Source organism: Microplitis mediator, chromosome 1 (assembly GCF_029852145.1).
Source record: "Microplitis mediator isolate UGA2020A chromosome 1, iyMicMedi2.1, whole genome shotgun sequence".
Lineage (NCBI taxonomy): Eukaryota > Metazoa > Arthropoda > Insecta > Hymenoptera > Braconidae > Microplitis > Microplitis mediator.
In genome coordinates this window covers 9,022,174-9,048,862 of record NC_079969.1, presented here as the reverse complement: position 1 = coordinate 9,048,862, position 26,689 = coordinate 9,022,174, and the positions used below count along the sequence as shown (strand labels likewise).

The window sequence follows — 26,689 nt, the reverse complement described above, 5'->3', positions numbered from 1 at the left end:
AATGGTAGATATAAAAAATTAAAAGTTCTTTGAAATGAGTACCAAGACGCTATACTTATTTTCATCATATATATGTCTTATGTAATATGAAACATAAATATGGATTGTTGGTACGCATTTTAGATAATATTAAATTTTTTATAAATTTTTATTTTTAAAAATTCAAAAACCAAAAATTTTTTTTTGAAAATTAAAAGAAAATTTTTTTAACTCTTGATTTCTAATTTTATTCTATTCTATTGCTATTAATAAATTTACATTAAAAACATGCATAAAAAAATTATTTTGAATTTAAAGGTTCTAAAAAAAAAATACATAACTAAATTTTTTGTTTTTTTTTTAAATTAAATATTTTACCCCATAAAATCCCTTTCCATCGAGTGGCATCTTAAGACAAAATAAAAAAAGAAAATTTGTGTTTTACATTTCATAAAATTAATTTTTTTTTTTTCAATAAAAAAATTTAAATAAAAAAAAAAAAAAATAGAATAAAATAGAAAGATTTTGTATACAGTGTGTGTTAATCTTAACAATTAATTAAAGAGTAGAAAATTTATTTACCTGATTCAAGCTCTTCTGTTTAATTTTATCGAGCGGAAGTTTCTCACGTACGTAATGCAAATTAAGTATATCTTTGAATCTTTTTTTGTCTTGAAGAATATGTTTCACACCTTCTTCATCCCACGCAGCATTACTTGGTGCAAATAGGGTAATATCTTGTAAACGTGTTATTATATCCATGAAATCATCACCGTAATCACGGATCGCTTGGTAGAATTTGTATACTGGACCATCTTCTTTGTCCTATTTTTTATAAATAACAATAATTAATAACCTTACCGTCACATCGTTATTATTTCATGCTAGACCTATAGGAAATTGAATGCCCTTTCAAACGAGTACCAACATGACATTCTTATTTTTATTTTTTTACAAGACATACATATGTGATAATTAATATACATAAATATGTAGTATATATCTTGGAAATTAATATAAATAAATATAGCTTGTCAGTATTCATTTGAAAGGGCATTTAATTATCTATGCTTCTAAAAAAAAAAAAATTTTTTTTGAAATTTTGGAAAAAAAATTTTCAAAATAATTTTTAAAAAAAAATTTTTTTTTGTCTAAATCAATAGAGAATTCGATGCCCTTTACATTGAGTACCAACAAGACATACTTATTTTTATATATGTTAAAAATATACATATATTATATATATGCATAAAATAACATATGTATTTTTAAAAAATAAATATGGCTTGTTGGTACTCATTTTAAAGGGCATTAGATTTCCTATCAAACTACATATTAAATAATATAAATTTATAATAATAAACGAAAACTAGAACCAGTAGAGAAAAAAAAATTAAAATTAATTATAAAAGAGAATTAGAATTTGTTTAAACCCGTCAATAATTTTATTTTTACTACCAGTATTACAACAGTAATTAACAGAACATTAATCGAGTATTCGCGGGTGGGTCGTCCTGAATATCTTCTTAATGTAAAATAATAATTAAAAACTTTTAATTAATAAAAATGATTTTAGTATACGTATAATTTTTTACTACGGAATTATTTAAAATAAAATAGAGAGCAAATGTTTCAATAAAAAGTTAATTTTATATTTTTTTTTGTAAACTTCCTCGAGGGTTTTTTTTTGTAATTAAAGTACTTACGATGCCCTATACGACATGCAGTAGTCCAATAGAGACATGCAAAGCCCACAAAAAAAAATTGAACAAATAAATTTATTAATTAGTTAATAAAATTAATTTTTTAAAATTATAAATTTACAATACATACAATATATATTATATATATAAACACAGGTTAACTATTATAATTAAATAGAAAAAAGTCATATTTTTTTTTAACAATTACGGGAACATCATACCTCAATATTAAATGAGTAAATATACTGTCAAATTTTTTAAGTCAATTAAAAATAGTATTTGTTATTATCATGATCTTTATTTTTATTATTTGATATGAATGTAATTATTGTCGATGAACATATGGACTGTTAATATAAAAAGTTGATTCAGTATTTTATTTAAATGGGTACTTAATTAATATATGTTTTTACTGATAAATGATTAATGACAATTAAATGATATTTGTGAATTTATTATTAAAATTTTAATAAAATTAGTTGATGTTGATTGTATGTTATATGGTTACTAGGTGCAATTCATGCAACATTCAAACATGCATTGGCATTCATATTTTTAAATTTGCTAGTCTTTCAGGAGGGAAACGGGTCTGAAATACAATAAAAAGAGCATCATTTTATTTACCTGAAGTTTGGAACGTTTTTTGGGCAAAAAAAAAAAAACATGCACAGTAATAAATCTACTGGATGACTACATTTCCAAAATATTTCGCATATAGTTGCTGATATGTCAGCCGAAAACCTTAGGCCACCTTCAAACGGAATTGCGCCTTCAAGTCGAATTACATCAATTTTTTTTCCATTTTCGTTACACGGAAAACGTTCCGATCTTCCATATATATTTTTGTAATTTTTTTTTTCAGAGTACCTTCTTTATTAAAATTCATAAAATTTGTGACATTATTAAGCATCAATCCAAGAATATTCTGCTAAATTTTCATAAAAAAATATTGAAAATTGTGCCAGTGGTAGTGGGGAGAGACGAGTCACTTAAAAAAAAGTCTCCATGCCGTAGGCAGGATAACTCATGACTGCCTCATCTGAAATAAAATAACCAAAAAGATTTCTTTAGTACATAAGTTTATCTTAGATTTGAACGAAGGATTTTTTTTTTCAATAACTACTTATTTTTTAATTAAACAAAAAGAGCAATTTTTGGCAAAAATCAGAGTTTTTTTATTGCACCTTTACCAAAAATTCATATTTTGTTTATTCCTTCGTTCAAATCCAAGATAAACTTATGTACTAAAGAAATCTTTTCGGTTTTTTGGTTTCAGATGAGGCAGTCATGAGTTTTCCTGCCAACGGCATGGAGACTTTTTTTTTAAGTGACTCGTCTCTCCCCACTGCCACTGGCACATTCTTTAATATTTTTTTATAAAAATTTGGCAAAATATTCTTTGAATGTTGCTTAATAATGTCTCAAATTTTAAGAATGTTAATAAAAAACGTACTCTGAAAAAAAAAAATTACGAAATCATGTTCTTTTTTTTTGTATCTCAGACCCTTTCCCTCCTTAACGTAAAATTTTTTTTTAGAAATATGTATATATAAATCGAGTATCTCACGATAAAATATCACATATATATGACTGAGATGTCGATATATAAATACATATATTAATTGTGTGCAAAAGGTATTTAAAATTTAAGCCAAACAATTCTAGTTTACTATTTTTTTTTTAATTATTCAATTTTTATTTTGAATATTAAATTAAATTTGATAAGTTGAAAAAAATTTTCACAATTAATTAGAATTTTTGAAAAACTTAAAATTTTTACCTTAATATATATGCACAAATATATATTTATTTTAAAAGAGACACAAACCGTAATAAAAAAAGTTTATAAATAAAGTGTCAAGTAAACAAAAAAAATAAAAAAAAATGTAACCAATAGGAAATAAAATAAAAAGCTGTTAAAATTGTGTAAGCGAGTGTCAATTGCACACTAAATTGAGCACAAATAAAATATATATATGTATATACAGCAGATTAAACCGCTGTATAAAATATCACTAAATAAATAAAAACATCTGTTCGTTTTTTTTATAATTTAATAATAAAAGTAGGGATGTGCAAATTGAGTTCGAATCGAATCAACTCGAATATATCTATTCGATTTAAATTTCGTATCGAATAATTCGAATTTTCGAATTATTAGAAAATTTTCTAATTATTCGTAAGTTCTCAAGTTATTCGTAAATTTTATAATTATTCAAAAGTTTTTGAATTATTTGTAACTTTTCAAATTACACGATTCGAATCGATAAAATTTTCGTCAGCTTTCAAATATTTAAATTTTTATTCAATGAAGAGCTGCTTTTTTAAAGTAACCAAAAATAAATTTTTCATAGAATCGTGTCTAAGTTTTATTTACCTTTGACAAAAATTTAAATTATTCGAAAAACTAGTACAATTTTAAGTCGTTCCGACCCAAATAACACACAGAAAACTTTAAGATGTCTTTCAAAAGGATAAGGCAAATTTTTTTTCTTGTCTCAGTCATCTTTTTTGGTATGAATAAGACATGGAAATGTTGGTTCCGGAGATATAGAATATTTGTGTTATTTTTCCTGTCTTATGTCAATTAAAAAGTCATTCAAATGACTTATTTTACCACTATTTGTAATTTACTTTTTGTCATCACTTGTGTCAAGTGTTTTGAGTAGATATTTTTTCGCTTACATAAATTTATGATCGTTTTGTCAACATGTTGTTGCCTTATCGATATGTCAAAAACCAGCATAAAAACTAATATTTAGGACCAGGATTTTCGCTTTTATTTAAAAATAACAATTAATAATTAATGGTGTCAAATTTTGGAATTACATTGGAAATATTGGTCGTATAAAAAAATTTTTCAAATAAAAGTTGTTGGAAATTTTATTTTCTAGAGAAAATGTCTCTTATGATTTTTTTATGCGACCAATATTTTCACCGTAATTTTAAAATTAAGATTTTCATAATTAAGAAAAATTTGAATAATTCATTATGAATCTCAATTTTAGAATTACGGTGAAAATATTGGCCGTATAAAAAAACCATAAGGGACATTTTTTTTATAAAAATAAATTTCCTACAACTTTTGTTTGAAAAGTTTTTTTATAAGACCAATATTTTCACCGTAATTTCAAAATTAAGATTTTCATAATTAAGAAAAATTTGAATAATTCATTATGAATCTCAATTTTAGAATTACGGTGAAAATATTGGCCGTATAAAAAAGCCATAAGAGACATTTTCTCTGGAAAAATAAATTTCCTACAACTTTTGTTTGAAAAGTTTTTTTATAAGACCAATATTTTCACCGTAATTTCAAAATTAAGATTTTCATAATTAACAAAAATTTGAATAATTCATTACAAATCTCAATTTTAGAATTACGGTGAAAATATTGGTCGTATAAAAAAATCATAAGAGACATTTTCTCTAGAAAATAAAATTTCCTACAACTTTTGTTTGAAAAGTTTTTTTATAAGTCCAATATTTTTGCTGTAATCTTAAACATTTGAACCATTCATTCCGAAGTTAAGGCAAAAATTTAGTCACTACTAATTTCTTATAGATCACACAAAGCCAAGTGAGTTTCTTGGGTACATTCATGTCTGTGTTCTATTTACCTCTGGTAAAAATTTTAATCATTCGAAAAAAGATTTTGGAATCATGCGTAAATTTTTGAATAATTCAAAAAATTCGACATGAATAATCCGTAAGTTCAAACTATTCACACACCCCTAAATAATAATAATAATATAAAATGTATATAATAGTGTATTGTGTATGTATTGAGGTAATATGCACATGAATAAAATTGAATAGAAAGCATGCGTACAATTACATTAAAAGCAATACACAAAGCCAAGTAGATTAATATATAAATATAGATATAAATACATCAGTATAAAATTTATCATAAAAAAAAAAAGAAAAAAAATTAGTATCAGTAAACAGTACTCAGAGAATTAAAAAAGTAACAACAAGCAGAATAAGTTAATAAAATAATATATTTATTGCAGTTCTAATGATTATCGCGTTTTTCGATGATTCGGGTTCTACTTTCTATTTGGGGATGAGATGAATTTAAAATATCGGAAACGATAAACCAGGTATAAAAAATAATAGGTTTTGAAGATGTAAATAATATGATCGATTGATTGATTTAAATAAATGAATAATTAAAAATAAAGCAATATAAATGAAAATTTATATGATTAAAGTGTGTCCGTGGCTCGAGATCATTATTTTTTTCACGAGCAAAATAAATTGTTGAAGTGATAATTTTATTCGAAATTTAACGAACCTTAATTTTAAATCGATAATTTAATTTTTTTTATAATTTTTTTATCAGCAAAAATTAATTTAAAATAAATGAAAACTCAAAATTTGGAAAAAAAAGTTATCGTTGTTTAAAAATTTTTTTTTAGAAATTGGTACACAGAATTTATTTAAAATTACATGTACCTAATAATCGGAACGTTTTTCACGCGACGAAAATTAAAATAATTTATGTAATTTGACTAAAGGTGACTTAAGGGGTAGTTCGGGGTGCCCTGCAATTTTCGGCTGACGTGCGAAATATTTCAAAAATCTAGATCCAGTAGATTTTTTACTTCTCATTTCTTTTTTTTAATTTTATTTTCGTTCCGTGCGAAACGTTCCGATATTCCGGGACATAAAATTACTATGTAGAGAATAATCCAAAACTACTAATCGGGTCTGATAATTTTTACTTTTGGCATTAGTAAAAACGAGCAACCTGCAGTTACTACGTGACTGCCCAAATATCACTACTAAATTTATAGAATACGCAGAAAAAGAAGGATTTCTTGCCGTAACAAAATTTTAATTTGCACCAAAAAATTTTATGCATCATCAATTAAATACAAAAATTGTCTTGGGGCGAGAAAAGATTTTTTTGGTCAAGAAATAATTCCTTGCACCAACTAATTTTTTCTAGTTCTTAATAAATTTTTGTTTTCAATTCACAATGCAAAAAATTTCTTGGGTTAAGTAAAAATTTTCTTTAGGCGAGTAAAGATTTTTTGTGTCAATGAATCTTTTTTTTTTCTATGCAGACTTTTTTGGCTTTGAGAAGCTTCCTAAAACCAAAAGGGAGTAGAAAAATCTGTCATTTTGAAATAAGTAACGCGATAAAAATAATATAGTTATATATTCAGTGACATTCAGTCATATTTAGTGACAGAATAATTAAAGTATAAATTTATTTAAAGAAAATAAATACGATCGTCTTTTTCCCGCGTAATTTAAATGTAATTTGAATGATATAGATAAATCTATTTATTTCAATACTCGGTAATTAAGAGAGTTTAAACTATGAAAAGGCACAAATTCAAGTCGACCTATCTAACGATACCAATTTCATCAACATTAACTAATTCTATCATATAGATATGGCGGGAACAAAATTTTCCTTATTCTCTTAATAATATAGATTACTATTCCATAAGTAAAAGTACAAACGCTTAGTAATTTTTAATTTATGATAGCAAATGTTACTTGTAGAATAGTAATTTTTTTACTTTTGTCAAAAGTTAAAGTTATCAGATCCGATTAGTGGTTTCGGATTCTCCATAGTAATTTTTGCTTAAATTTTTTTTCGTGATATGAAGTAAAAAAATTTTTAATACAATAATTTTACTTAAAATTTCATAAATTTGAATTTACAACCAATGACTTTTATCAAAATTTATTAATTCCCTAAAATAATGATCCCGAGTCTAATTACGGACGCACAAATTTTGTTTTCTAAATGATAAAAAAAAAAGAATTTCATATTAATAATTAATTAAGATTAAATAAAATGATTAAAAAAATGATGAATGTGATGAAAAAAAATTACCTTGAAGGACTGCGCTCAGAGAAACCAGAGAAACCAGAATGAGGGTTCGAGGTTCGATCCGTAACATACAAGAAGCGAACAGAAAACAGAAAAAAAAAAAACAAATTGTGACGTTGAATTTTTTCCTTTTTTTTTCAGTATCCTATTTCCTTCTTTTCTTTTATTTTTATTATTATGGTATCCGTAAAAAAAATATAAATAAAGTTGTCAACCGGACACACACTTATTTATTCATTGTTACGATTACGTTGGAACGGAAGGCTTATTATCTCATGTTTACTTTTTTTTCAATTTTTTTCTTTGTTCTTTTAGTGAATAATATGTGACTATATGTACATCAAAATGTACTGAGACTATTACTATATATATATAAGTACATTTTAGTTTGTGACGCATGGCGCTAATATAAATTCATGAAACCCGCCCTACAGCGATTTTACTTTTATATATATTTATATATATATATATATGTTGTAGTGTATAGAGTTGTGTAATTTTTTTGTAAATTTTTTTTTCACTCCGTAACTTTTTTTTTAAAAAACGCGAATTTGCATATGAATATTTTTTTAAAGTTAAGAGAAACTCTAGTCTAGAATTTATTTGATAATTTTTATCAAAATATTCAAAGTATGAAGTTAATTAAATTTTTTATCGCTAATCATTTTTATTATAAATAATAAAAATATATTTTTAAATTCGAAAATTGATAATCAGCGATTATATCAAATTTTACAATGAATTAAAATTTCCAGCGCCTAAATTATGGGATTTAGGATAAAATTAGTAGATACCATTTTTGTAGAGAATTAAATTTACTACAAAGTTGATCTGATGTGATTTTTTTGTAGCTGTAAAAGTTTAGCGGTAATTTTAATTTTAAATTTTGAAACTGATTGTGTGATAGTGGATCGGAAGTCACATATTTTGTTTAAAAATTTATAACATTTAAAGTATTGGATTTAGGATAAAATTTGCAGAGACCATTTTTGTAGGAAATTTAATTATTTACATAAATGTACATGACCACTTTTGTCGTATCTGTGATAGTTTGACCATAATTTTGATTTATCGGGTATAAAGTTTTATTATTAATAAAATAAATATTGAAAATTATTTTTTTTTTCTAGACTAGACTTTCCTCTAATTTATTTTTTGAAATTTAATCCCTGATATTGATGAAATGATAAGATGAATATGTATTCATACCTTTATTAAGAAAAATCACAAATATTTTATTTATTTTATCAAAAAAAAAATCTGGATCCGAATTTGAACTCCATAAATCATTGAATTCATCAGACTCGTATTTCAAAACCTCATATATTAACCCAGAATTGAATGCCCTTTCAAACGAGTACCAACAAGCCATACTTATTTTCACATTGCAAAAATATATATGCCAGAAATATATATATACAACTTTTGACAAAATTAAAATAACTACCCCTTGTTGGTACTCATTTTAAAGGGCATTAAATTTCCTACCAACTTAAACATAAAAAGAAATTTAATCACCACAACCCCATGAAATAAAACGACAAACATCCTCATCTATACCCAACTTATATTTTTATAATAAAAAAAAATTTCTTCATTCTTCTTTAAAGCTTCCAACCTCATTTTAAAAAGATTTTTATTTTTACTATTAATTTCTAAAAGATCATAAAACTAACTCGCTCACAACTCCCCGATGTATTTATAAACTGAAAAAAGTCCACTAAAAAGCGGACAGTTTGCTCCAGGGGTTTTACTAGTGTACCGTCGTCTCGCGTGGGAACCGTTAAAGACATTTAAAGTTACCTTGTTGAGTAAAGAAGAGTGACTTTTAGAAAATGACTAATGCCTCCGGGAGTTTTCTTTATACAAACACTAATATATATATATATATAAATATATATACTTAATTATATACTAAAATTCTCCCAGGTATTTTTTATTCTGCATACGATATATTTTTAATGCAATTAAAAATTTGAAAAAAAATTATTCGTGATTTTTCTTTTAATATTTTTTTTTTTTTTTCTATTATAATTACAAATTTATCTAAATAACTTTTTTTTTAAGCAACTAGCTCATTAATTAATTAATTGGTCAATTAATTAAATTTACTCTAGCTTATTTTTTTTTTTTTAATCGACTTTTTTTTTAATTTAAATAATCAGTGACGTGAAGAAAAGAAAGTAGATAGTATACATTTTACTAGCGAAAGATGCAGACATTTATTTATATTTTGCTGCAGATAATTACAATTATATATATATAAATATATATAAGTGTAATAAAGTACAGAGGCGGTGCAGTAATGCAGCGAATGTTGCATTTTGTTGAGTATTTAAAGTTATTGTTGTTTATTTGGTACAAAATAAAAAAAAAGGGTCGACTGTACATGTGAGTTGATTTAAAATTGATAGTACTGATGTATAATTGAGGGTCGATTGATCGATTAATTAGTTGGCTGGTTAGTTAATGAATAAATTATTTGATGTAATGAGTAGATGATAATTGAAAGTACTAACCGCGAGAAACTGTTGAACCGTCGTATCGACGACCATCAGCGGCCGCTGGATCAAATGGACAACTCCATTTTTAACGGGAATGTTGGCTTTTACTATTTCAGCGAGGACCACTCCCGTTGGATGAGTCGCGTCGCCGACGAGAGTGTTTGATTTAACGTATACTGAAAAAAAATTTGTTTAATTTTGAGAAAAAAAAAAAATTTTGAATCGAGATATCGAATTTGGTAATCGATATATCGATTCATTAAAATTTTTTAATTGAAATCTAGAAATTTAAAATCGAGATATAGAATTTAATAAATCGATTAATCGATTAATATCTCAAATTTAAAAATTAGTGTATTAATTTTTAAATCGATGTAGTTGAATTTATTAATTTATTTAATAAAATCAATTTATTACTATCACAATTTTTCAATCGATGTATCGAATTTTAAATCGATTTATGAAAATCAGTCAATTAATATCTTGAATTGTATTACTATTAATCGATTTAGTGAAATCGATTAATAGACTTATGTAAATTTATCAATTGATATGCAGAAATTTAAAATCGAGGTATGGAATTTAATAAATCGATTAATCGATTGATATCTCGAATTTAAAATTGATATATTGATTTTTAAATCGATGTAGTTGAATTTATTAATTTATTTAATAAAATCGATTCATTAATATCACAATTTTTCAATCGATGTATCGAATTTTAAATCGATTTATGAAAATCAGTCGATTAATATCTTGAATTATATTACTATTAATCGATTTAGTGAAATCGATTAATAGACTTATGTAAATTTATCAATTGATATCTAGAAATTTAAAATCGAGGTATGGAATTTAATAAATCGATAAATCGATTAATATCTCGAATTTAAAAATTAGTGTATTGATTTTTAAAACTAATGTAATTAAATTTATTAATCTATTTAATAAACATCGACTTATTAATGTCGAGACTTTTAAATCGATATATCGAAGTTTGAATCGATTCATTAAAATTTCTCAATTAATTTCTTGAATTTTATTAAATCGAGATAGCAAATATAAAAATCTTTACACCGATTCATTGAAATTAAATCGATTTATTGAAATTTATCGATTGATATTTTGAAAATTTAAATCGAAATACGGAATTTAAAAAATCGATTAATATCTCGAATTTAAAAATTGATTTCTTAATCGATGTAGTTAAATTTATTGATTTAGTTAATAAAATCGATTTATTAATATCACGATTTTTGAATCGTGATATCGAATTATAAATCGATTTATTAAAATTGCTCAATAATGTCTGGAGTTTCATTAAATCGAGATATCAAATATAAAAATCGTTACATCGATTTATTGAAATCGATTGATCAATAATTATAACTTTAAATCGATATATTAAAATCAAAATCGAGATATCGATTATAAAAATCTATGTATGCACTTTTCGATTAATTTATTAAAATCCATTCATTTATTAAATTCGATCAATTAGTATCTTGATTTAAAAATCGATCTATAAAAACAAATCAATACCTCGATTTTAGTAATCGATTTTTCGAAATAATTAAAATAAATCGATCTAATAAAATAAAATAATCAATAAAAATCATCGAATAATTATTCGAATTTTTTAATCGATGAATCGATATCTCGATTATAGATCGATTAGTATTTTTTTTTCTATATCAAATAATTTTTTTTTTTAATAAAAAAAAAATTGTTACTGTTAATGAATAAAAACTCACTTTTTTTTGAATTATCTGGATCACGTATAAAACTAATGGTTACTTTGAAATTATCAGTATTAGCCAGGGTATTGTAAGGTCTATCATTAGGCGTTGGTGCAGTAAATAATACATGATTTGGTATGACATGGCCATCAATTACCTGATGATCTATTTTAGTTGGTCTAACTGATGGCTAAAAAAAAATTTAATTAATTATGACACATTAATTAATTACTGTTATTTATAAAAGGTATAAGTAAAAATAAAGAACAAGAGAAAGCTCAACGCGTATATGGTTTATTCTTTAATGAGCTTTTTCATCCGAGCCTTATGTTGTCGACATCCGTTACCTACACTCTACTCTACTCAACTCTACTCTGTCTCTTTAACTTACACTGTCTGCTTTTATATAAACTTGTACTACTAAACCACACACTTTTTGTAGAGTCAGTACAGTGGCTTACTCCCACTACTCGCCTTTTCTGACTCACATTTTATATAAGGTATTACACTAACTCGTAAAAGACCAAATATTTAATTAACCTACACGGATTAATTATACATAACATTTAAAACTCGTTTATTTTTACATCTATCCAGTCTTTACTTTATTTTTTTTTAAATTAAAACAATCTAATTATTAAACCTTTGCTGTCACTTCATATAAAAAAATTCAAAATAATTAATTTCATTTGCGGGTCCAAATTGCCCCTGGTTTCCCTAATTGATAAAAAAAAATTTGACGCTCATATATTTACAGAAAATTAAATACCCTTTCAAATGAATACCAACAAGACATACTTATTTTTCATGGCCCATAATATATACATTATACATTTTTATAAAATTAACAATAAGTATGGCTTGTTGGTACTCATATGAAAGGGCGTTCAATTTCCTATGCGGCTAAATAATTGAAAAAAATTTTTTCAAATTTTGAAATTATTCAAAATGGAATTTTCTTATTAATTTTGAAAATTTTTTTTACAGTCTTAATTACATAGTTATTCAATGCCTTTTTAAACGAATACCTACAAGCCATACTTTAATTACTTTAAGTATATTTATATTACATATATAAATATATATAATTCAGAGTATTAAAATAAGTAGGTCACGTTGGTACTCATTTGAAAACGCATGTAATTTTCTATTCACCTCCATAATTAAAAATTAATTATTTAAATTACAGCTCGCGAATCGCGAAACATTACTCGAATGTACGGTGTAATTATAAAAAAAAAATTTTTTAAATTATATTAAAATAATGACGTTGTATATATATATATACATATATATATATATACATATATATATATATACATACATATATATATATATATATATATATATATATATATATATATATATATATATATATCTAAAAAAGTGACTTTGATGTCTATCATTTGATTTCATGTCACGTTTTTTTTATTTTATCAAATTTACTTAAATTTTTCTATACGAGTTTACAAGTTACCGAGTTGCGTTCTGCACGTTCTACATAACGAGACTTAGAAATAAAATTTTCTGTCATGTATGTTATATTTTATATATATATAAATATAAGGTTAAAGAAAAAAAAATATATTTTCAAACTACAGAGTAAAATTTAAACTTTCAAACTTTAAATTATTATTATTATTATTATTATTATTATTATTATTATTATTATTTGTTTTCAATTACCTTAAAACCTTCTTCATCGGGTATGAAAAATGTATACCCACCATCAGCTTTAAATATATCTTCTTTATTATTTAATAATACTCTTTGACGAAATGTTCTGGAAGTAAAATTTATTTCATTAAACTATATATTTTCAATATTACACGGAAAGAACAATATACTAGTGGCTACTCTCTGGAATAATACTAAGTACTTTCTGTAAAAAAAAATTTCAGACAGTACTGTATGCTTTCTAGACTGTATCCAATACTATCTAGACTATATCCACTACTGTCCGGGATAGTACTCAGTACTGTCTGAAATTTTTTTTACAGAAAGTACTCAGTACTATCCTAGAGAAATGCCACTACTGCATTGTTTTTTCCGTGTAATTTTAATAAAAATCTATCAAGATTTAAAGAATTATATATTATATACTATATACCTTATTCTAAATTGACCAAGATTAATACTGTCACTTTGATTCAAAAATTGAAATGCATTTGGATTAGATATCAATGAGTCTGGTGAGTTTGATAATACTGGTTCGAGTACTTCTGATATTTTATGAAGAACCTAAAATTAAATCAATTGAAATATACAATTATTGTTATAATTAATCATTTTTTTTTATTCTAATAATACCAAAATTAGAGAGAAATAAACAAAAACAAAAAAAAATTTTCGTTTGACATTTTTCATTAAGAAATATTTGAATTTTTAATATTGTAGTACATAAAATGCTTTTGCTGTAATTCATAACAATGTAATTATCTCCGTCATTTGCACTCGTGCTATGTCTTTTAAATTTATATATATATATATATATTTCATGAAATGCTTGTTGAAGAGACGAAGTTAAAATCTTAAATCTTGACTTTCGTACTGTGTAAAATGATAAAATGTAGATATATATATGTATATGTATATGTATATATAAAACATAAAGACATTTTGTATGAATTGTTTGCGAAGCTTTTGAATTCTTGAGTTGAAATGAAAGTTCTCAGATTCTGAAGCTCTTGAATTTCAAATTGTTTTTTTTTAAATTCTGTTAAAGTAATTGTATTCAATTGTATTTAATATTACGTTGAAGGTTTTCATTAGTCGAACATAAAAGAAATAATATATATATGTATGTATACAAATAAATAATAGTTTCAACCATGAAGACAATAATGCCATACATATAGATTATTGTTATACGTGGAAAATATTTAACAGCAAAATTTATCACGTAGACTAATTAATAAAGAGGATTGCTTATTTTTATTTGAAACAAAGACAGTTTGATGTAATTTTACTTTTCGATTATTTCGCTCGAGAGTTATCGGATATAATTTTAAATAAGAAAAGAAATAAATGAAATGCCCGGCTGTTAAACTTTAGCAATAGCCCATTGACAAATTATTGTCAAGCATCAGCACATTTTTAAATTTTCCTTCGAGAAAAAACTCTGTAGTTTTGCACGATTTACTCCTCATTATTTATTTTATTTAAACTCGCCGTCATTTAACGCTGCCAGCCGTCATTGTGTCCAATTACACAATTAAATAAATCATAGAATTGGTTAATAATTATCAAATTAAAATGACATTTAGTTTTTTTTAAACTCTCCAAGGATTTCCCATTTCATCTGTTCCACCGATTCATTTATTTTAAGAATATATAGATAATTATTATTATACTGGATCGGTCGACGACATTATAAATGATAGTTATATATTTTACTCGAGCCAATATATGTCAAAACTACTATCCCAATAATTGAACCGAGTATCCAATTGATATTTAAATATCTTTCATCTCAGTAATTATTCTCTTGATTTAAATATTTAATACAGATCTATTTATATCACATATATTTTATTCAAATCCAGTAAATCGCGCTGACAAATTTCATTCTCGATCTCGCATTTCAACTCAAGTCAAAAATTATCTTAATCAAAAATTAACAGGTCCAATATTTAAAAGTTTATTTTATTCGTTCCTCATCTGTCATTTTTATTATTCATTAACCATTTAGTTATTCATTTAAAAAACTCGACGATGTATTTTTTTATTTTCTTTAATGAAAGTTCATTTAAATAAATAAATCAACATATATATATATATATATATATACGGATATATGTATATATTACGCAACTAGTAAAGAAACTAAAACATTAAAACCCGTGGAAGTTGTCACATTCGCCGATGGTGACATTTATATTAATAATCTATATTATTAAGAGAATAAGGAAAATTTTGTTCCCGCTATATCTATATGATAGAATTAGTTAATGTTATTGAAATTGGTATCGTAAGAAAGGTCTTGACTGAATGTCACTGAATATATAGCTATATTATTTATATCGCGTTACTTATTCCAAAATGACAGATTTTTATACTCCTTTTTGGTTTTAAGAAGCTTCTCAAAGCTAAAAAAGTGTGCGTAGGAAAAAAAGGATTCATTGACACAAAAAATTTTTACTCTCCTAAAGAAAATTTTTACTTACCCCAATAAATTTTTTACATTGTGAATTGAAAACAAAAATTTATTTAAAACTAGAAAAAATTAGTTGGTGCAAGGAATTATTTCTTGACCAAAAAAATATTTTCTCGCCCCAAAACAATTTTTGTATTTAATTGATAATGCATAAAATTTCTTGGTGCAAATTGAAATTTTTTGTGGCAAGAAATCCTTTTTTTTTGCGTATTTTATAAATTTATTTAATAATTAATTTAATATATATGAGTATATGTAATAAGTGATACTAACTAACGTTTTGAATTATCTTGGAATGGCAAGAAACAAAGTTTTATAACAATGTATTAAAGTACAAAAGTATATAATAACGACGTTAATTTCTGTCTCAAGTATCATATATATATATATATATAGAAGATGAGTAAAGTTATCTTCTTACTAAGCTTGTTAATTAAATTATTTTACTAAATTCTCCCTTTATATATTTATTATAAATTAGAAAATTTTAAGTACCGTAGATTATATCTTTGATAATTAATTCTAATTAGTGACTTAGTTTCTAATTTGTTTTTAAGTGAAATGCGCTTATTGGTAATTAATTGATAAATAAAATTTTGTGTCATAAATTAATTAATTGATAAAATGCAATTAAGAAAAGCGCAGTTAATTTTGTTACATAAATGTCATTTTATTATCTAAGTCATATACAATTTTTGTGTTCAGTATAACGAGACTTTTTGTTTGAATACCCACATGACCACGAAAAAAAAATTCAACAAAAAAAAAAACATTGAAAATAATGATAATTAAAATTACTCGTGTAATAATATCGTGATAATAACCCTCATTACTTCGGTGAAAGTAATCAAATAAATAAAAAAAAGTAATAATAATAATAATGGTAATCTGAACGTCGATTGTCTCCAAAATCTCTATTTACATTTTTCATAAAAAAGCGAGGCTTCTATAAGTAAACACACAAATGACTAGAGCACAAAAGACACAAAGGGTACGTCGCGACAGCCCGGCGTCGCGACGTCGTATCCCAGCCGCTTACTCACCCTAAGAATATTTTTATTTGCGGATATACTTTGCTAAGAAATAAACCACTTCCTCTAATTGATTGTGCAAATTTAATTGCTCTAATAATCTTTTATTTTATTTTTTTTTCTTGAAAACAGCATAAAGGAGTTTCAATCTCACTGATTATAATCATCATTAGTATCGTTATTTTGAAAAAAATCCGTCATTAAAACTTAAGAAAAATTTTTTTTACATCAACTAAATACTTTCCTTTAAAGTTCATCAAATTTTACGCAAAATTTCCACCTTAAATATGTATTTTAGCCCATAAAATTATCCATAAAAAAATTCTAAACAAAGTCATCAAAAATTCCCTTTTTTTAATTTGATAATTTTCACTCTTTAAAATAAATTTTCATAATAATAATTATTTTTCATTAAAATTAATTACCGTCACTTGAAGATCATAGAATTCCGTGTGAAATGTCCACCTTAAATATTTATTTTGGCCCATAAAATTATTCATAAAAAAATCCCAAACAAAATCATCAAAAGTTGCTTTTTTTTAATTTTATAATTTTCACTCTTTAAAATAAATTTTCATAATAATAATTATTTTTCATTAAAATTAATTACCGTCACTTGAAGATCATAGAATTCCGTGTGAAATGTCCACCTTAAATATTTATTTTGGCCCATAAAATTATTCATAAAAAAATCCCAAACAAAATCATCAAAAGTTGCTTTTTTTTAATTTTATAATTTTCACTTTTTAAAATAAATTTTCATAATAAAAATTTTTTCGTATTCAAATTAATTACCGCCACTTAAAGGCCATTAAATTCCGTGTAAAATGTCTACCGTATATATTTATTTTGTCCCATAAAAAAATCAAAAAAAAAAATCATCAAAAATTTCCTTTTTTAAAATTGTATAATTTTCACTTTTTAAAATTATTTTTCAGAACAAAAAATTATTTTCCATTAATATTAATTACCGTTACTTAAATATTATTAAATTCCACGCAAAATGACCACCTCAGATATTTATTTTTACCCATAAATTTTCTATAAAAAATTCATAAACAAAAATTTTAATGAAAACTTTTAGATGAATGTCGAAAAAAAAATACATATATATTTATAGATATATATATAAGATTGTTATACAGTAACTTAAATATTAATAACAATTATTACTTAATGGCTTCTTCTTAATCTTCTTCTTCTTCTTCAATTAATTACTTGGAAAAAAAAATTTAATAAAAATTCAGATATGAAATTTAAAATTTAAAATTTAATAAAACATAATAAATGAAAGCATTTGAGATTAATCAGTGAAACTCTCATTATAAGCACCAGTACACAGTTAAGAACAAAGTATATTGCAGTTTGCAGTGTATAGTCTCGGTACACACTTGGTTAGTTGGTTTCATGACCCGCAAGGATTTTATCGCCGAGTTAATTTAAAAGATAAAGCTGATACGCAATATCGTGTTCTCTATTCTTTTAATCTTTTATTTTATTTTCTTTCTCTAATTAATTTGAAATTTTTTTTTTTTTTCTTAGTTTCTCTTTCATTCCTTCTTTAAATTTAAGTTGTTACAATAATTGTCCTCGAGATAGTTATTACACCCTCAAGCTTTACTAATTAAATTATTAAAAAATTTTAAATTTCCCGCTTTGAAAATTAAAAATTAAATGTTTCAAAAATCGAGTTTTTATCAGGCGCCGACGTTTTGAGATCCTAGGAAACTATTCTGACTACTCTCAGAATGATCTCCGAGGGTGTGTGTGTGTGTGTCAAATTGGACAAGTGGTATATGAATTATACAAAAAAAAATCGGTCTGTCAGATGACCCTGCGGGCCAGCCCCAAAACTTCCCGCTGTTTTCGAGCTCAAAAACCTCGGAAACATTATTGTGAATACATTTTCGAGCTCTTCGAGCTCAAAAAAAACCTTTGTATGCTGTTGTTTTCGAAAAAAAACGTTTTTCACCATTTTTTCTCCAACGATATCTCTCAAACGAATAAACTGATTGAGACGGTTGAGGTGGCAATCGACGCGTTTTATCAAGTTCTAAAGCTGATCAAATTTTGAATTCGATTTATCGAGTCGTTTTTGAGATATTTCAGAAAAAATAAAAAATTTTTTTTTTTTTAATTCTTTCGACAACGGTTTCTCTTGAACGAATGAACCGATTTTGATGTTTGAGGTGGCATTCGACGCGGATTATAAAGCTCTAGAGCCCAGTCCATTTTGAAATCAATCCATTGAGCACATTGAAAGTTATCAAAAAAAAACATTTTTGAAAAAATTTTATTTTTGGAATATCTCTGAACGAGCCCTACCGATCAAGCTCAATTTTCTTACAGCTTCAAGATATTGACAAGCAGCGTCGAATGACACCTTAAAGTTTAAAATCGGTTCATCCGTTCAAAAGATACAGATATTTACATACATACATACACTCGGACATCATCGTGAAATTAGTCAGAATAGCTTCCTAGGACCTCAAAACGTCGACATCTGATGGAAATACGATTTTCGAAAATCGGACCGAAACCAATAACTTCCCGAATTTTTGAAAATTTACAATTTTCTTAGCGGAAAGTTAAATACAAATTTTTGTAACTTTTATTTTTCGTATAACTCTAAACTACGTAACTGATTGACTTTAAAATCTATTCAGTTCTAAATCTTGGTGATCCCTTTCGATTCCCGCCAGAAGGTTCAAATCAGATGATTAGTTCGAAAGATATCATCGGTCAAGAATGATTTTTTTCCAGTAAAATGTATGTTTTTCATGTTTCTGACGATCAGAACGTTTTTCGCGCAATGAATAGAAAATTTTGACAGTAAAACTCTGCTGGATGATGAGATTTTTAAATGTTTCGCGTGTAAATGCTGGTATGTCAGCCGAAAATCTAAGGCCACCCCTAACCTCCAGAACTACCTCTTAAGCAAATGAATTACATAAATTTTTTCTTTTTTGTTTCGCGAAAAACGTTCCGATCTTCAGATTCACTGTTTTTCCGGTCCAACTGTTCTTTGAGCTCGAAGATCTCAAAAATTTCCGAGTAATAATGTTTTCAAGCTCTCTGAGCTTGCCTATTAAATAATTTATAAATTTTTCAAAAAATTTAAACACAAATTATTTTTCAAAATTTCTTTTTTAACAAAACTGTTATCATTTTATTGTAAACTACCTCGAAATCTAAAGTTTAAGTACCCACATGCAAAAATTTAAAAAATTTGACACTTTTCAAAAACATTTAATTTTTAATTTTTGTAAAATAATTATAAACTATTTTTAAATTTCGTGTTCAATTAAACTGTTGGAATTTAAATTAAAAATATTTTCATGTTTTCCAGTATTTTGCTTTCACATTCCACTGAAAAAAAAATAAAATAAAATGAAATAAAATTATGACAACAGTAGTTTTGGGAATTGTAATGGTATCGAGTACAATTCGCGGTCGGGTTCCCATTGGAAGTGGTAAATTTTGTGGTTTAAATAGAAGAGAACAATGGATTATTTCTCATACATATTTCACAGTCGACTTTTTGCCCTCGTTCTAATTTTCCACACTCTCACCATCTCTTCTCTTTTAACCCTCTATTATTTCCTATCATTTTATATTGTGGTCTTACTCATATTCATTACGTCATTACACATCTACGCTACTGATTATTCATACAAAACTACTTCACATATATCATTATTATTATTATTATAATTATAATAATAATAAATAAATTAATTATTGAAATAGTGGAGATATCAAATTACAGGATAATTTAATAATATAACGTAGTATCGTTTAATTTAATATGTACTACTTTGAACTGATTTGGCATTTGAAATATTTATTATATATAAATTGATGCATTAATTTATACAAATATATCGAGTTAATTTAAAAAGGATTTAAATTTTCATTCGCCCTTTCGACTTTACGGAATTTCCTGGAGCCAAAATGGCCTATAATTTTTGTTTATTCCAAATCGTATTGGAGACTTATTTAAAAGTTCAAAATTAAAAAATAATTGGACAGCCAAAAAGGCATTCAAAAAAATTTTTTTTTAAATTTATAGCTTTGATATAAGCCGACCAAATGATTGGCAAAGAAAAAAAAATAAATCGACGAGTTTTGATTATCAATAACGAGCAACCCACAGTCACTAGGTGACTGCCCGAGTATCACGACAAAATTTACTTTCAAATCTTTTCGTTTATTCGCAAACCAATCGATATCAAAAATTGTGTTAATTATAGGATTTGAAAAAAATTCTACACGATTTAAATTTTTTTGTAAGTCGTCGATACATTTTTTTTCCTAAAATATATCAACTACGGTGAAAAATACAAAAAAATGATTAAATTTCGTGGGTTTACCACAAGGCTGTTGCCTTTTATTGATACGAAAAAAAACCAGTATCTAATCTTAGAGTTTTTAAAAATTTTTATACCCGTAATTTTATAAAATCATTAATTATTATCATAGAGATATGGCATAGACTAAATTTTTATTATTCTCTCTTAATAATATAGATATTCAATGTATATTCAGTGATATTTAGCTATATTCAGTGATAGAATAATTAAAGTATTAATTTTCTTTATTTAGAGAAGATAAATACGATCGTCTTTTTTTCGCGCCTAATTTAAATGTATTGCGAATGATATAAATAACTTTGTTTCACTCACTACACGGAAAGAACAAGATAGTTCTGGCAAACATGCCAGATTATTCTCAGATACATCTGAGTGAAAAAAAAATTTCAGATGCTTGTGAGGTCTATCCAGATAGAACTGAGATGAATGTAGATTATATTGAAATCTATCTCAGATTTACCTCAGATGCATCTTGGATTATTTATTGTTAGATACTTCTGGCGACTATCCGAAATAGTTCCCAGAAACATCTGCATTGGTTCAGTATCTATCCGAGATTATTCTCAAGTAAATCTCCGATACTTTTTGGCTAGCGCATGCGCGTTGAACGTAGTCATTTATTTTTTTTTTTTGTATTTTATTTATTCTTCATTATATTTGTTTATTTATAATATATATCCAATATTATATTTTAAATAAATATTATGTATAATAAATATATATTATATTTATTATAATTAAACCAATAAAACGTCTATTGAAAGAGACAAAGCTTTGAAAATAAAATTTTTAACTGCGAGTAATTGTTAAAATTGCAAATTATTTATTTATTTATCTAATTATAAGTAATTACATAAGTTTTATATCGTTAATATATATATAATATATTATAAAATAAATAAATAATTTGCAATTTTAACAATTACTCGAAGTTAAAAATTTTATTTTCAAAGCTTTGTCTCTTTCAATAGACGTTTTATTGGTTTAATTATAATAAATATAATATATATTTATTATACATAATATTTATTTAAAATATAATATTGGATATATATTATAAATAAACAAATATAATGAAGAATAAATAAAATACAAAAAAAAAAAATAAATGACTACGTTCAACGCGCATGCGCTAGCCAAAAAGTATCGGAGATTTACTTGAGAATAATCTCGGATAGATACTGAACCAATGCAGATGTTTCTGGGAACTATTTCGGATAGTCGCCAGAAGTATCTAACAATAAATAATCCAAGATGCATCTGAGGTAAATCTGAGATAGATTTCAATATAATCTACATTCATCTCAGTTCTATCTGGATAGACCTCACAAGCATCTGAAATTTTTTTTTCACTCAGATGTATCTGAGAATAATCTGGCATGTTTGCCAGAACTATCTTGTTCTTTCCGTGTACTTGGCAATGAAAAAGAGTTTAAAGTATAAAAAGGCACAAATTCAAGTCAAGACCTATCTAATGATACCAATTTCAATAACATTAACTAATTCTATCATAAAGATATGGCGGGAACAAAATTTTCCTTATTCTCTTAATAATATAGATTATTATTATAAATGTCACCATCGGCGAATGTGACAAATTCCACGGGTTTTAATGTTTTAGTTTCTTTACTAGTTGCGTATATATATATATATATATATTGATTTATTTATTTGAATGAACTTTCATTAAAGAAAATAAAAAAATACATCGTCGAGTTTTTAAATGAATAACTAAATGGTTAATGAATAATAAAAATGACAGATGAGGAACGAATAAAATAAACTTTTAAATATTGGACCTGTTAATTTTTAATTAAAATAATTTTTGACTTGAGTTGAAATGCGAGATCGAGAATGAAATTTGTCAGCGCGATTTACTGGATTTGAATAAAATATATGTGATATAAATAGATCTGTATTAAATATTTAAATCAAGAGAATAATTACTGAGATGAAAGATATTTAAATATCAATTGGATACTCGGTTCAATTATTGGGATAGTAGTTTTGACATATATTGGCTCGAGTAAAATATATAACTATCATTTATAATGTCGTCGACCGATCCAGTATAATAATAATTATCTATATATTCTTAAAATAAATGAATCGGTGGAACAGATGAAATGGGAAATCCTTGGAGAGTTTAAAAAAAACTAAATGTCATTTTAATTTGATAATTATTAACCAATTCTATGATTTATTTAATTGTGTAATTGGACACAATGACGGCTGGCAGCGTTAAATGACGGCGAGTTTAAATAAAATAAATAATGAGGAGTAAATCGTGCAAAACTACAGAGTTTTTTCTCGAAGAAAAATTTAAAAATGTGCTGATGCTTGACAATAATTTGTCAATGGGCTATTGCTAAAGTTTAACAGCTGGGCATTTCATTTATTTCTTTTCTTATTTAAAATTATATCCGATAACTCTCGAGCGAAATAATCAAAAAGTAAAATTACATCAAACTGTCTTTGTTTCAAATAAAAATAAGCAATCCTCTTTGTTAATTAATCTACGTGATAAATTATTAACACTCAAAAAATGTTATTTATTAAATACTTATTTAGTTTACTAAAATAAGCTTAAATATTTAATTTACAAGGCGGGAAGTATTAAAAACAGTAAATTGAGTTGGTTAAAATTCATCAAAATTAATTACTAACGAGCGCCAAAAAGACCTAAAGGCTTGAGTAAAGCTTATTAAAAGCTCGTTACAATGACGACGCGTTTCCTAATATTACAGTCCATGGCGTATTAGCACTCTATATATTTCCATTAGATTTTACTGAAGAACGAAACTGAGAGAATTTACCCTGCGATCTCTCGTTCGATGGAAACTTTATATCATATGAGTTTAAAACTTTATAATGTATACTGTGTTAATTTTATAACCAGTGCATACGGCTAATGAGAAATTAGTTCAATTAGTTATTATTACTACTAATACACTTTAAAAAATTCACGGAAATTCACTCCGCAGGGGAGTTTTCGCGGAGTAGATAATTTTTTATTAATTTAATCCCTCCGGTGTGAAATTCACTCCGGAGCGGAGTTTTGTAAATATTATTAATAAAAAATAACTCCACTCAACAAAATAGAAGTAAAAACTCGCGTATTACATAATTGATCAGCTGATACGCACACATATACGCACACACATATTTAGACACACACGCGCACTCGCACACACACGCACGCACAAATTTGCACACACACACATTTGCACACATGCATACATGCACACACACACACATTTGCACACATGCATACATGCACACATTTGTACACACGCACACATTTGTACACACACACATTTGCACACATGCACACATTTGCATACACGCGGACACACACGCAGATATTTGCACACATCCGATCACACACAAGCACACATTCACACATACGCACACAAACACCTGCACACACCCAAACACACACATGCACGCAAACACACACTCGCACACACACACACACACTTTGTTTAGCAGTTTAATATAAATTTATTTAAGTATTAAAACTCCGGACCGGAGTGAATTGGGAGTGAAATAAAATCCGCGTCACTCCGCAATCACTCCGCTAAAAATACTCCCTATTTACTCCGCATGCGGAGTGATTTTTTTTAAAACTCCGGAACTCCGAGTGGCGGAGTGAATTCGGATTTAATTTAACTCCGAATTCACTCCGGATTTTTTACAGTGTATTTAATTAATGCCCGAGGTTTCGTAAAAGTTTTTTTTTTTTTTTTTTGCAAAATGGAGTTTTCCTTACAGAAATAATTAAGACGCTTCGTTTGAATACCCACATGGCCACAGAAAAAAATTTTGTTTTTTCTAAAAAATTAAAAAATTAGTTTTTTGAAAAAAATTTTTTTTTTACAATTTTTATGTATTTTCAAGTCAACGAACTTGAAAGCTCTAGTTTGAGTACCCGGAAGCCCATAAAATATTCCACTTTATTTTAGAAAAAAAAAAAAATTATTTTTTTTAAATTACCTGAGTTTTTTCTCCAATAGGCGTATTAATTTTCGATCTAAAATTACTTCCTTCCAGTATCTTAGCATTGTTAATATAAATTTCATCTTGCGGATGCCCGCGTTTTCTTGTGACCCAAAGTGGAGGATTTCCCTCAAGTTCTGACGAAATCGTGTCACCAAGTTCGTCAGTAGTCTTTGGTAAATTTGCTGTAACAAAAATAAAAAAATGATTTTTATTACAAAAAAAAAAAATTAATGACACTTCAGTTGAGTGCAGAAATTTTTATACACGATAGCTATATATGTATATGTGTAAGAACAAATGTCGAGGACAGTAAGAGGAGAATGAGGAGATTGCAGCCGTAGTCATTGTCGTTGCCGCTGATTGCACTATCACATATGTGTGATAGCATTACAATGTGATGTGATGCGACATACGGGCTAGAGCTTTTGGTTGATAGTACGTGAGACAGAAGCCTGGAACAATTGTTAGACAAGTGTAGAAACTAGGAAATGAACTTTAAAGCTAAAGCTCGTATGATCATGACCTCACCATTTGTAGTCTTATATATAGACACGTACTTTTGTGCAATTTCATCCTAAACATACTATCAACTAGAAAACCGATTTTCCTTGTGTTTTAGTATCCTTTTATCCTTGATTTTGCAGGTTATTTACCTTATTACAGGTAATATTTCGTTGGATTTAAAAATTAATACAAATTTGGCGCGGAAAAAAATGAACTGATATATAAATTGAGAAATGAAAAGTAATATAATGATAAAGTGATCAGTAAATACTGTCATTTTAAATAGTCGTTCTCCCATTTATAATTGAGAGTGAATATTAAACAGTAAAAATTTATGACTCGTAATATGAAATTTATTAGTTGTAATGTTAGGAGGGGAAAGGGGTCTGAGATACAAAAAAAAGAACATGATTTCATGATTTTTTTTTTCAGAGTACGCTTTTAATTAACATTCTTAAAATTTGAGACATTATTAAGCAATATTCCAAGAACATTTTGCTAAATTTTCATACAAAAATATTGAAAAATGTGCCAGTGGTAGAGAGGAGAGACGAGTCACTTAAAAAAAAAGTCTCCATGCCGTAGGCAGGATAACTCGTGACTGCCTCATCTGAAATAAAATAACCAAAAAGATTTCTTTAGTACATAAGTTTATCTTGGATTTGAACGAAGGACTAAACAAAATATTCATTTTTGAATTTTTGGTAAAGGTGCAATAAAAAAACTCGGATTTTTGCCAAAAATTGCTCTTTTTGTTTAATTAAAAAATAAGCAGTTATTGAAAAAAAAAATTCTTCGTTCAAATCTAAGATAAACTTATTTACTAAAGAAATCTTTTTGG

At 25.9% G+C, this 26,689-nt stretch overlaps 1 protein-coding gene across 5 annotated transcripts in view; it reads right to left on the bottom strand.

The window, feature by feature from the left end:
• LOC130676968 (fasciclin-1) overlaps positions 1 to 26,689 on the bottom strand; it is a 202,253-nt gene that overhangs the window by 15,099 nt on the left and 160,465 nt on the right. For 3 of the 5 annotated variants that reach the window (XM_057483482.1, XM_057483495.1, XM_057483507.1), the window contains exons 3-9: positions 25,339 to 25,526; positions 13,893 to 14,023; positions 13,469 to 13,565; positions 11,798 to 11,972; positions 10,059 to 10,219; positions 562 to 804; positions 358 to 387 (exon numbers count right to left, since the gene is read on the bottom strand). In XM_057483482.1, the coding sequence (XP_057339465.1) occupies positions 358 to 387; positions 562 to 804; positions 10,059 to 10,219; positions 11,798 to 11,972; positions 13,469 to 13,565; positions 13,893 to 14,023; positions 25,339 to 25,526 (1,025 nt within the window). The remainder of the gene's footprint in view (positions 1 to 357; positions 388 to 561; positions 805 to 10,058; positions 10,220 to 11,797; positions 11,973 to 13,468; positions 13,566 to 13,892; positions 14,024 to 25,338; positions 25,527 to 26,689) is intronic. The other 2 variants (XM_057483489.1, XM_057483500.1) reach the window with 1 other exon arrangement.